We start from the raw sequence: 14,560 nt of genomic DNA on the forward strand, positions 1-14,560 counted from the left end.
ACTTATCTTAACAGTCATAAGCCGAGTTGTAATCATTGCTTGAGCTAGTTCAATCACACTTTAATCCTTTCAGTCTACAATTTAATCTCTCCCCTCTCAAGTTCGTAACTGTGCCACTTTCACGTGTGTGTAGTTTAGATTTAGAAATTGTCTCTGGCTGGAGCCAATTCCTTTGTCTAACTAGCTGGCTTTTTCTGACACTGGTCTTTAAAAATTTATTTGTATTAACAACTGAGCCATTAAAGATTGCTCAAGGAATTGTTTGTCTTTCCTATACATATAAGAGAAATGCTCAGCGGAACACGGAAATATCTCTAAAATTCAACTCTGATTCAAGCAACGTTTGAAATTACTATTAGTCAGTCGTGATTACTTTAAGGACACACAGGTTCTATTTTTTTATGAGAAGTGCATTGGTAAGTCGAAATCAGGCAAGTTATTTAACAAACAATACAATTTATTCATACTGGACATGGTAATTACAGTTTAAAAAAAGGATTTCACACATATCAAATCTATCAGGCTCTTATCAATTCTGCCAAGTAACAAAGCAATGCAAGTGTCTGGTTCTCAAATAACTTAAATCAGTACTTCTAGCCTTTAGCTTAGAGGCAATGACAAATATTTACGTTCACATATACGTCAGACACGTGGTTAGTTTCATGCACACTTAAAAACAATTTAACTTAGACCAATATCACAATTATGCTTATTTAAAATTCACATTCAACCTCTTCTTCAATCATTAACTCTTGACAATGACCTTTTTACATTAACAAATGCTTAGAATTCTTTAGACAATTAATTCACAATATTTTAGAAGTACAGTTTTCCGACTTCACAACTTAACATTATGCTAGCAACTATAAATCAACATTCCTGCTCTAAGGTTCACAATCCATAACAGTTCTACATAAATCTTACTCGATACATTTCTCAGTCAGTTCAGCATTCGCGATCCTAGAAATCATGAATATACCCTTCTTCTTTCCCGTTAGAACTGCAAACAGACATTATTCCATGACAGTGATGATACAGCATTCCTGGAGATCGCTTAAGGAACTTCACGATGGGACTTTCTGGAACAGTTCAACGCCGCTGTTACATATCTCCTATCATTGTCGAAACACTGCTAGCAGGATATATTTCTCCATCCTTGGAATGGCTGGATATTGGACCCTTCTTCGACATGACACCCGAACAAGTCAGGGAACCACGAGACACCAGAGCAGAGCCAAGCTAAAAATAACCCCAAAAAAAGCCCTTAAAGCCAGGAGCAGAATGCTTGCCCCTTTTTATTCTTCCTTGACGGCCTTGGAACTTCTTTAGATTGAGTTCCCCGGGTGTTCTACCAGGGGTACCTTCCCCCCTACAAAAATCGCTTAGTCATGGCAGGAAAACCCCGTAACTCGCTGACTTTTGCACCTGGCAATAGCTTCAGGTCTACATTTTAATTCTGTCTGGGCTATCTTTTCTTTTAGGCTTGCACGATGATCTGAATGCATTTTTGAAAATTATGGAGACAACTACCGTGTTTGAATAAAAACTTTAGTTTAATATAACTAAAATCTACATTCAACGTTTCGACCTTTATGTCAAGGTCATCTTCTGGAGCATACAACTATACACAGGAAACAAGCTATACTACAATCAAACTGGTTTGTTAAAGACAATGACCAACTGCTACAACAATTGTTGGCCTGACCTCTGGTGAGAAAAAAATAAAAAAAATAAAATAAAATAAAAAAAATTAAAATAAAAAAAAATTTTAAATAAAAATAAAATAATATAAAATAATAAAAAAAAAATTATACATCAATGCTAGAGTCCTATTATTAGTGTTGTCTACTATATACATATATTAACATCATTCTAGCCAGTTGGTATGGAATAGTTTCTAATACTAGCTAAGGATTGGCTAGAGTTCTGACTTATGCTGGATCTTTCATATTAGGTAGGCTGAATGTGTGCCTTCCAGATCCTTGGAATTTTCATGCCATCTTTGTTGTTGATATTTGGGTGGTTTATCAGGATTTCGCAGGATTCCTTAAATTTTCTTTCGTACCAGGTTTTTGTGCGGTGTAAGGTGCAGGTACTTTTCCTTAGCCTCTCAGACCACGCACTCAACACCTTACACCAAATCAACTGAAAAAGCACCTGCTCCTTACACCGCACAAAAACCTGGTACGAAAGGAAATTTAAGGAATCCTGCGAAATCCTGATAAACCACCCAAATATCAACAACAAAGATGGCATGAAAATTCCAAGGATCTGGATGGCACACATTCAGCCTACCTAATATGAAAGATCCAGCATAAGTTAGGACTCTAGCCAATCCTTAGCTAGTATTAGAAACCATTCCATACCAACTGGCTGGAATGATGTTAATATATGTATATAGTGGACAACACTAATAATAGGACTCTAGCGTTGATGTATAATTTTTTATTTTTATTTTATATTATTTTATTTTTATTTAAAATTTTTTTTTTATTTTAATTTTAATTTTAATTTAATTTTTTTTTTATTTTTATTTTTTTCTCACCAGAGGTCAGGCCAACAATTGTTGTAGCAGTTGGTCATTGTCTTTAACAAACCAGTTTGATTGTTGTAGTATAGCTTGTTTCCTGTGTATAGATGTATGCTCCAGAAGATGACCTTGACATAAAGGTCGAAACGTCAAATGTAGATTTTAGTTATATTAAACTAAAGTTTTTATTCAAACATGGTAGTTGTCTCTATAATTTTCAAAAATGCAGTCTGGGCTATCTCTTTGCTTGTACAATATTGGTGGTCAAATTTAGCAATTCATACTAACAATTTTACAGATTACATACATATTGGTGGTTAAATAATTTAGCAAAATTCATTCTAATAATTTTCCAGATCACATAAAATACTCATGAAAATTTGTTAATTTAACTACAAGTATTTCTTATTGACTTTCTTTCTCAAGTAAAATTGGTATATAAGAATTTTATACAAAATTACTCCTATATAAGATTTTCCACCGTCCTTCTGTACCACACATCAATTGTTTCTCCAGTTGCTTGAGCTCACGTTTTGTCCTGTGAAGGAATCAATGTAAGCGTGTAATTTTTTCCACGCTTGCATCCAGATTATTACTTTCAAACTCTCATTCGTACTTTATGCAATATCATTCACTGCTTCCACTCCATTCTCTACAACACTTTGAAAATCCTGTCTTATATCCATAATATCCGTCACTTCATTCTTTCACTTCCGACACGACTTGCATTTTTTATACTCGCTTTTGAAACATTTCCGACAAATATTTTCCTCCATTCTCTCTCTTCTACCACAAGCCATTCACTTTCTGTAATGAATACTTTAAACACACACTACATTGCATTAAATTCCCAACATTAATATCAGTCAACATTGATGTCGCAATTTTTCTCGTACGCATAAGTGGCATAAAGAAAAAGATTTCGGAAAGGATATTGCATAATGATAGTTGACTAAAGTGCACTACTTAACAAGATAGTCTAAAATAAACAAAATACCACCAAATATAACAATATAGCTTACATCTACTAAAAAATAATGATTTAGCTAAGCAACACGCTCACGCTGTCAACTATTAAGAACGCTCTAGTGCCCCCAACATTGGTTATAACAATGTTGTTGTAACGAATGCTTTATTTTATTCTCCAGAGTTTTATCAAGCATTTCTTAAGGTTGTATCATCTTTATGATTCTAAGGTGTAGTTGTTAAAGATTTCATATTTTTCACTGTTCTGCTTTTTTAAGCAATAACAATTTTATATATAATAGCATTTTAACCTGAACATTTTGTATTCGACAGCATCAAGTTGTTTAAGTGCCCATTATTTTATAAATTCACCAAATGAATTAACAAAAAATACAGTGATGTTTTCTTCCTCTCTTGTGCAGGGATTTGGTAATGTAGGTTTACATACAATGCGTTACTTACATCGAGCTGGTGCAAAATGTATTGGAATTCAAGAGGTTGATGAAAGCATTTTTAATTTCGATGGCATTGATCCACGAGAACTGGAAGACTGGAAATTGGTATCTTGCTGCTTTATTTTATTTATTATTTAAAAATTCCCAAGGACATTAAAATGAGTGAGTTTTTTTATATTGAATGAATTTTATTTTGAAGTAAATAAATTTCACGTTAAAGAAATTTATAAAAATTATAAGAACAGTACTTTTTTTGGGGGGGGGGGGAAGGAGAGGTGGTATAGTATGAAATGGTACTAGCATCTTTATTAACAATAATGTGTAACATAAGGATGCAGTCTATTTAGAAATTTGTAATATTTACGTTTCATACCAACATCTGTTGGTAAGATATTTGTTATATAAAACATTTTATATTTATTATATAAAAGTTTCATTAAAAATTATGGTATACATGTACAATACAGTTTATGCTTAATAAACAATACTTAGTTAATTGTTTTTATTTTGAAAACATTATTAAACTATGAAGTAAAAATATAAGTAAATATTTTTTTACTTTTTATATATATTTAATTAAAAATTTTTCCTTTTAAACGATTGAGTATCAGCACTTATTGTTTCACAAAAAAAAAAAAAAAAAATCGCTCATAAAGAAAAATTCTGTTATATATAACTCTCACATGTGAGAGGGTGCAAACTATTATTATTATTATTATTGTTCCGGGAAACTCCAAGGAGTCGACAGACTCATCGAGGGAGGCCCTAACATCATGTCTGGAACAACTATTCAACATTTACACAGTATCTATCATATCTTGCCTTGAACTCATTCATGGTCGTAGCACCCACAACAGACTCTGGAAGCTTATTCCACTCATTCACCACTCTCCAAGTAAAAAACCTAGCTCTAACACCCTTGTCAACCACGCTCTTGCCCAGCTTCCATGCATGGCCCCTAGTCCTCCCACCAGCAGTCATATTTTCAAAAATATCTTCTGGATCAATCTTATAAAAACCCTTCAGTAATTTGAATGTCTCAATCATATCACCCCTCCTTCGTCTATCGTCCAATTTCTGCAACCCACAAATCCTCAACCTATTCTCAAGGTTCATTCCACAGACCTGCTATCATCTTGGTCACTCGTCTCTGGACCCTCTCCACTTCCTCCCCATCACGAAGAAACCCTGGTGCCCATAACTGGGCACAGAAGTCCAGATGGGGTCTTATCAAGGCTCGATACAGAGGAACAACAACTTGCTTCTCTCTGCATGTTAAAGTATTTTTCATAAGCCAAGTGATTTGGTAAGCTGTTTTAGTTACTTTTGCAGTGTGCCCCCTAAACTTCAACTCCCTATCCACCAGTACTCCCAAATCCCTGGCCTCATCAATCTCCTGGAGTACGGTTCCACCTATGCGATATACTGCTGCTATTCTTTTCACCCCAAAGTGCATAACCTTACACTTTGCCACATAAAACTGACATCCATTTTTCCTAGCCCAGTCCTCCAAACTATCCAAATCATCCTGTAAAATTTTGACATCCTGTGCACTCACAATTGCTCTACCCAACTTTGCATCATCAGCAAACAAGTGAACACTTCCTCTCAAATCCTTTCCAATATCATTGATGAACAAATTGAAAAGCAGTGGTCCAAGAACAGAGCCCTGCGGCACTCCACTAGTCACAAGACGTCTTTTTGACTCCACTCCTGAATAAACCACTCTCTGGTATCTCTCCTTCAACCACCCTCCTATCCATCTTACCAACCCTATATCTATCCCCATCTGCTCCAGTTTACTGATTAGGGTTCCATGTGGTATCCTGTCAAAGGCCTTGGCAAGGTCCAGTAGTATCACTGTAAACCCATTACCCCTATCCAGTTCAGCCGTCACTGTGTTATAAAACGTGAGCAAGTTACTGAGGCATGATCTACCCTTCACAAAACCATGTTGTCCCCCATACAATATCCCATTTTCATCTATCCAATCCTGTATTCTTTTCTTGACTAATTTCTCTAAGACCTTGACAATGATTCCTGATATGCTAATCGGTCGGTAATTTACTATAGCAGATCAATGCTCTGTGTGTTTGTAAGAGAGCGATTTTTTTTTTTTTAGTTAGAGATTGCAGTTTTTTTGGGAAATTCTGAGAGGAAGGTTGTTTCATAGAACAGAAACAGATGGAATGAAGGAGTACAAGAAGTTAATTGGAGGCTTGAAGCAGATTAATGCATGGGTGTTGATCAGGAGCTGCTTATGTTATTACTGGCTTAAAGGAACACTGAAGTTTAGATTCATGTGGTTCAAATCTAATACTGAGGATGAGTTAATGATTTTTATTTTTATTAGTTTTTATTTATTTATTTTGGTTTATTTATATTTTTTTGTATTTAGATTTTACGTACTCTGGAGTCTGAACATGGAACTCATTTACATGCATAGTTCTAATTTGCAGCTTTTTGGTTGGAGAGTGGATATGCTAACCACTCGGCCAATTCACTTCATATATATCAACTCTGCATGCAAGACATTACAAAACTCATTCCACATCAGTGCTCGCTCTCTCTGTATGTGTGTGTGTGTGTGCGCGCGAGAGAGAGGGTAATTTGGTGAAAACAGCAGGTTGTGTCATAAAACAGAAATAGGTGGAATGGAGCACAAGACGATGTTTGGAGGCCTCAAACATGTATGTATGGATGTTGAACAGGTAGCTACTTATTTTCTTACAGGCTTAAAGGAAAGTGAAAGAATGATAATGACCCATTCAATGTAACATTGTACATATGAGATTCCTGTGGTTATGTTAAAATTCTTACCCTAAAGACTACATAATTTTGAGATAAATAAACTTTTAGTACTGTACGACGTGTTACCCAAAAGTTTGGGGAATTTAACCAAAAAAAAAATTACCCTGATTCCTAGTTTCCATCCTCTCCTTTGAAATATTCTCCTTCGGCATGTATACAGTGATCCCAGTGATTTTTCTGTGATTCCATGCATCCCTGAAAGTTTTCAAGTGTGACTATGTTGAGCTCCTCCTAGATCTCTTCATTCATATCAAACTGACACTCTTTCAGCTGGAATTCTATCTTGTTGAACAAGAAAAAGTTTCTGGGGGAGAGTTTGGATGAATAGGGGACAATGGGGAATGAACTGTTGAAAAATGAGTGAAGTGTTGGACAAATGCATTGTCAATCCAGTCATTGTTCTTCCGCTTGTCTAGGTGTTTGGGACAAATGCTCCCCTTAGCTATTTCAAAAACCTCACGGTAAAACTTGCTGCTGACAGTTTGACTTGTGTGCGTTTTCATGTGGAAATTCCTTTTGGACAATGTCTTGGAAGACAAAAAAGATCAACGTTGACTTGATGTTGCTATAAACTTGATACACTCTTTTCAACTGCTGTGAATTTGATGATCTCCACTGCAATTACTACTGCATTTCAGGGTCATAAATGTATACCCACGATTCATTATTGGTTATGACCTTAGAGATGAAGTTGAGGTCATGTCTGATTTGATCTTTGAGCTCCCTGCAGACAGCAATTTGATGTACCTTTTGCTTGTTGTCGCCCAGTAGTCTAAGCACAAATTTTGCAGCACTGCATCTCATGTTCCATTCCAATGCTTTCAATTAGCCACTTCAAAACCTCACAATACTTGCTGTTGACAGTTTGACGTGTGCATGCACATGCATGTGTGTAGGGGAGGGAATGCCTTGTGGACAATGACTTGGATAACAAAAAAGATCAACATTGACATGACATTGCTTTTTTTCAGCTGCTGTGAATTTGCTGTTGTTTTCATCTGCTGTTGTGAATTGATGTTCTTTCTGCTTGTTGTCGCCCAGTAGTCCCAGCACAAATTTTGCAGCACTGCATCTCATGTTCCAGAGGTCCACAAAATGTGTCGAATGGTCCCGTACGACAGTCCTATGATCTCAAGAACATCATGGGTGGTTTTCCTATGATCTGCAAGGAGAGCCTCATATACGTTTGCGATGTTTTCCAATGAATGTCATGGATCTGTTGTGGTGAGGGATTAGAGAATAGTATTCTTTGTGCTATTTTTTTAGGTTAACTATTGCTGATCAATAGTTGGAGAATAGAATGTAATTCTGCTGTTAGTGTTCTTTGATCTCTTATAATAGAGATTTCAAGTTCTAAAAGTGAATTTGATTTTATGGTGGAAGGAGTTAATAGATGCCAAAAAATCATGTAACTCAGCCACACTGTGTTTACATATTATGAATATGTCGTCAACATATCACTACCAAAGTGACGGTCTAGGATTTGTAGATAACAAAACATCATTTTTGAACTTTTTCATGAATAAGTCTGCACATGGAGGAAATAGAGGGCTTCCCAATAGTTGCAAGGCCCAAAAGTTGTTTGTAGATTTTCCCATTCCATCGGAAAAAATTTGAGTTGAGACAGTGTAGTCCAGAATTGTCCTGAGGGAACAGATTATATATAAGTACCATAACTTCATCCACAGGAACATTTGTGAATAACAATACAATATCCAGACTAGCTAGAATGTCCATTGGTAAGATAGAAATTTCTTCTAGTTTTTCTACAAAGTGTTGTTTATTTTTGATGTAGATGTCTGTGTGTCTAATGTCCTCCTTTAGAATGTTAGCAAGATATTTTGATAACAAATAAGTAGTCGAGCTAATACTATCTACGATCGGTCAAAGAGGAATATTAGTTTTGTGTGCTTTGGGCATTCCATATAAACATGGAGTTAAGGGATGCATGGAATTCAATTTTTTCTTGAAATCCATAGGCCACGTAGTCATGTTGCATAAAAGGTTATTGGTTTCTTCGTGGTTTGTCCAAGTAGGGTCATAATCTAATGGAGAGTAAGTAGAGGTGTCAGAAAGTAAAATTGAAATTTTGGATGTATAATTAGTTGTATTCAAGATCACAGTCTTCTTGTCCTCCTAAAAAGAATATCAGCTCCTTAGAAAAAAAAAGAGCACTTTCAGATTTAAAGAAGAATAAAGATACTATAGTACTTAAAGCTGATAAATGCAACTCAACTTTGATCTTGAATACAACTGATTATACAGAGCCTAGAAAAGTGGATATCTTGTTCATAGGGCAAAACTTGTAGGCCAATGGATCTAAGTAGTATACTTTCAGTGACACCTTTAACAAAAGAAATGGTAACAGGATAGACTAACTCTGTATCACCACCACAATGAGAGGCAGATGACAAAGAGGTTCTATAACTATCAATGATTTTGTTGACATAAGATTCGATAAAGCCATTAACAAGGAAAGTGAACGTGAAGTAATTTTTTTTCCGGGAAAGCAGCATTTCAGTAGTGCAGAGAGAGAGAGATCGACATACCAGTCTTAATCGTCCCAGATTTTTGATAAGTATGAAGAGCCTCCATAGTGCAGTGGATAAAATGAAAGTATATTTCAGCCTTCGATTGGAAAAGACTTGAATTTGACTCATATCATGACAACAGGAATCTTTTTTTTCCAATCGAAGATGAGTTAGCTGATCTGATATGGAGGTAGTAGGGTTTTCATCCCCTGTGGAGGCCCCCCCACCCCCCCCCCCCCCCACCCCCCCCCCCCCCCACCCCCCCCCCCCCCCACCCCCCCCCCCCCCCACCCCCCCCCCCCCCCACCCCCCCCCCCCCCCACCCCCCCCCCCCCCCACCCCCCCCCCCCCCCACCCCCCCCCCCCCCCACCCCCCCCCCCCCCCACCCCCCCCCCCCCCCACCCCCCCCCCCCCCCACCCCCCCCCCCCCCCACCCCCCCCCCCCCCCACCCCCCCCCCCCCCCACCCCCCCCCCCCCCCACCCCCCCCCCCCCCCACCCCCCCCCCCCCCCACCCCCCCCCCCCCCCACCCCCCCCCCCCCCCACCCCCCCCCCCCCCCACCCCCCCCCCCCCCCACCCCCCCCCCCCCCCACCCCCCCCCCCCCCCACCCCCCCCCCCCCCCACCCCCCCCCCCCCCCACCCCCCCCCCCCCCCACCCCCCCCCCCCCCCACCCCCCCCCCCCCCCACCCCCCCCCCCCCCCACCCCCCCCCCCCATACGAATAAAGCACACGATTTTGCGTGTTGGTGATGAATTTGAACATCACCTTATTCCTTTCTTCATTTCAACATGAATTGACTCTTCTTGGTGCTCTGCCAGCTAGGTTCTCTCAACTGCAGGCAGACTATACTTTCATCCAATTCTGCTATCACTTTATTATAAAATGTAAATAAGTTGCTAAGACAGGACCTATCCCTTACAAAGCCATGCTGCCCACTATAAAATATCACATCCCTATCCACCCAATGTTGTAATTTACCTTTCACCAATTTTCCAATATTTTAATTCTTGATATATTAATTGGTCTGTAGTTTGCTACATCTGTTTTGGAACCATCTTTATGCAGCTGAAATCTTACCCTCTTTCCACTCTCTTGGAACCCTGAGCTGCAACTTATATTGAACACCTTTGTCAGAGGCAATACCAAATCTCTTACACGTTCATGTAGTACCCTGGTTGACATACCATTCAGACCCACTGCTGAATTCACATTGATATTTTTCAGTATGCTGAACTTCCTGTTTATCTATCTTAATGTTGATACATCTCTGTAACATCAGCAACTGTAAAATCACCACCTTGATGATATGCCTTTTGCAAAATGATCACTTAGAAACTCAACTATTTCTTTTGGTTCAGTCATCTTCCTGCCGTGAGACCATGAGCATTGTGTACATTCATTCTACTGTAGTCATTTTTCCTCTTACTTGCTACATAATGAAAATGAAAAAAATTCTTTTGGGTGTACTTTGGCCTGTTTTGCTAATTCTCTCTCATAGTCTAATTTGGCCTTTCTTACTATACTAATTACCCTTTATGCTGATCACATTTTCTTTATATTTCTCTACAAAGTTTTATTTTTTTTACAGCTCTTGCTTTATATCCCTACTCATGTTCGTTTATCTTCATGACCTTGGGTATGCATTCTGATACTGCTATTCTCAAGCAATCTCTGACCATTTGCCATACTGATATTCTTTCCTTGTAGCTTCTCAAGAAATGGCACTGTTTCAAGATGACTCTTGAAACATTGCCTTATAGTGGAACCTAAACCCCCTTCTTGACAGAGAACTCCACATTTGGCAACTTCCTAGAACAAGACCACAGGGTCACTCTCCACATTTTGATGTGGAGAGTGTCTACCTTGCTTAATGGATACATCTTTTGATGCTGTTATCAGATCCAACACTCTCAAACCCCTTGTCCCATCTATAACACATTGATTCATGCAATTATCCCTTAGCAGCTGTGTAAATCCTACTTCCATCTTGCCAACCTTTCCTCCCTTCAATCAATGCCACCATAGTTAGTCTCCCATAATAATTGTTTGGCCTACACTTGTTGTGCTAATCTGCCGATGCATGGCATCTACATCTTCCTGTGGAGCTCCCTGGTCTATAGCATCACCTAGCAATATATTTGTTCTATTTACCTCTATCTTACACGAAACAACCTCAAATGAACTATCTCCCTCAGACCTAAAATCCTCTATAAATTCTAATTTTTTTTTGGTTATAATCTTTAGATATCATCAGCAATACTTCACCTCCTGTGCTGTTCCTTCTATCCTCTCTGAAAATACAATACCCTTTATTCTACCGATGTAACTGTGTCATTCTCACTGATGCCTATAATGTTTGGCCAAGTCGAACTGCCCAATGCCAGAAATTCCTCACCCTTATTCCTGATAGTTCTTGCATTTGTGTACATGCATTTCAACATCCTTTTGTACCAAAACTCACCCTTGAGTAATGTCATTACTAACCCATTCAAATCAGAAACCTGTGAAAGCATTGCATAATCGTTACCGTACACATGAAGCTTATTTATCATAGGGGTGGCAGATACATGCTTCATTTCATCCTCACTAATACCTCTAGTTTCCCTGGTTTTGCACTACCACTCTCTCACCAAACAACAGTTTCTCTAAACATCTAACTTCAAAATAATTTAAATATAGTCTGACCAGCATATAAAAGTCCTTTCGTCCATCAAATTCATTCCATACATCAATAAACAGCACTCCATTCCTCCTGTGCAATCCTCTCATTGACTCATTGGCAATCATGGCCCTTCTCTTCAGTTTTGTCCTATGATACCGAGGCATCTGACTCACAATCTTTACTTTCTTACTCATCATTTTTGCTTCACTAACAACTCTTTCATATCTTCTCTCATTGCACATTTCTCGCCTTTCAGGTCATTTATGCTAGCCAAAACAATTAACTTGTTCACTTCTTTCTTCTGCATACTTAGTGTCACTAACATCCGTTATCTTGGCACGTGGAAAACATGCTTTCATCGTTTTCTCATTTAAGATAACTGTTATCATCGAATCCCCATACAATACTATCTCTTTTCTCCCAGTTTCTCACACTTTTATGCTTTTCTCATTCACTCTTTGTTTTGTTTTCCATTCCTTTTGTACCACATGTCAATAGTTTCTACAATCGCCCAAGCTCACGTTTTTGGCCTGTGAAGGAATCCGTGTTAGCATGCAATTTCTTTCCATGCTAGCATTTCATCATCCACATTATTACTTAGAATGACCTCCTTCAAACTCTCATTTGTATTTTGTGCACTATCATTCACTGCTTTTGCTACATTCTCCACAACACTGACAATTCTATCTTATATCCTTATTATCACTGACTTCATTCTTTTGCAACTCACATATCTTATACTCATTTACAAAATATTTCTGACGAATATTCTCTCTATTCTCACTCTCATACTACAAAACTATTCATTCTCTGCAATGAATACATTAAAGACACACACACTACATTGCACTAAATCCTGCACATTTATATCAGTCAATTTCGATGTCAGGTCGCCATTTTTGTCGTATTTTCTCGTATGAATTGGTGCCATAATGAAAAACAGTTATGGTAATATCACTTAATAATAGTTGATTAAACAACAACACAGCCAAAAATAAACCAAATACCACAAGATGTATATAACAATTTTGCTAATATCTACTAAAAATGATGACTTAGCTGAGCAACATGTGTTCAGCATCTGCTACTAAGGACAACACTGTATCCTCTGAACTTCAGATCTCTGTGTGCCATTTCCCAAAATCCCTAGCCTCATCAGTTCTGCAATCTACTACCATCAATGTGATTCACAGTATGAAGGTTGTTCGATAAGTCTGCGCAAAAATGAAGAAAACAATTTTTTTGGGACAAACATTTTTTATTTTTCAACACTGTCTCCTTTGAGGTCTATACAATTAGTCCAACGATCCTCGAGTTTTTTGATCCCATCCATATAGTATGATTTGTCCAGCTCTTCAAAATAGGCAGTTGTTTCGTTAATCTCCTCATCGTTTGATGAAAATCTCTTTCCTGTCAGCCATTTTTCCATGTTTGGAAACAGATAGTAGTCCTAGGGTGCCAAATCTGGAGAGTAGGGGGGATGCGAAAGGACTTTGTAGCATAAATCGAACAATTTTGCAGTCACAATTGCAGAAGAGTGAATGTGTGCATTGTCATGGTGAAAAAGAATCTTCTTTTTCGCCAAGTGTGGTCGTTTTTCCTGTATTTCATTATTTAAACGATCCAGCAAAGACTCATAATACACTCTGGTAATTGTTTTGTCCTTTTCCAAGAAGTCTATGAAGATTATGCCACAAGCATCCCAGAATACCTTTCCTGCTGAAGGAATGGTTTTCGCTTTCTTTGATGCATATTCCCCACTTGCAACCCATTGTTTTGACTGTTCCTTGGTCTCAGGCTGATAATGATGATTCCATGTTTTGTCCACTGTTATGAAATGATGCAAAAATTCCTCTGGATTCTGTTGAAACAGCTTCAAGCTGTCCTTGCAACACTTCACATGTTGATGCTTTTTATCCAGTGTGAGCAAACTTGGCACCCATCTTGTGGATAGTTTTCTCATATGTAAATGTTCATGTAAAATATTATGTACTCGATCATTTGAGATGCCCACAGTCTTAGCAATTTCACGCACCTTCACTCTTCTATCATCCATCACCATATCATGGATTTTTTCAATAATTTCTGGAGTAGTGACCTCAGCAGGGTGTCCAGAATGTTCAGCGTCACTTGTGCTCATATGGCCACTTTAAAAGTTACTAAACCACTTACAAACCATTCTAATTGAAGGTGCAGACTCACCATAATGTTTATCAAACTTAGCTTTGGTTTCCTGAGCCATTTTACCTTTCAAAAAGTAATGTTTAATCACTACACGAAATTCTTTCTCATCCATTTTTCACAATTCATGGTACTTGATTGATTCAAATGAACGGCAAACATAGAGTAATAGATCTATCTGACTGAAACTTAGTGTGTGATCCTCCAACAGTTGCCAGCAACTAAAAATAACCTCGATACATACTGGTGGTGCCATCTCTTTGCATGGACTTATCGAACAGCCCTCATATGTAATCTTTTGAACCCAAAATGTATAACCTTACTTTTTCAACATTAAATTGACAACCATTATCCTTTGCCAAATGCCGATTTATTTAAATCATCCTGCAGGATATTTACATTAACTTTATCAACTATTCC

The 14,560-nt window shown here is 38.1% G+C and overlaps 1 protein-coding gene across 2 annotated transcripts in view; it reads left to right on the forward strand.

Annotated features, from left to right (window-relative positions):
• Positions 1-14,560, forward strand: part of LOC150104424 (glutamate dehydrogenase, mitochondrial-like) — a 214,610-nt gene that overhangs the window by 110,142 nt on the left and 89,908 nt on the right. For both annotated transcript variants that reach the window (XR_016548701.1, XM_090397011.1), the window contains exon 5: positions 3,919-4,056. Coding sequence is in view for 1 of the 2 variants with exons in the window: in XM_090397011.1 (XP_090253137.1) it covers positions 3,919-4,056 (138 nt within the window). In the remaining variant the exon portion in view is untranslated. The remainder of the gene's footprint in view (positions 1-3,918; positions 4,057-14,560) is intronic.

Source organism: Typopeltis vanoorti, chromosome 8 (genome assembly GCF_054136105.1).
Source record: "Typopeltis vanoorti isolate ZY-2024b chromosome 8, IOZ_Tvanoo_1.0, whole genome shotgun sequence".
NCBI lineage: Eukaryota > Metazoa > Arthropoda > Arachnida > Uropygi > Thelyphonidae > Typopeltis > Typopeltis vanoorti.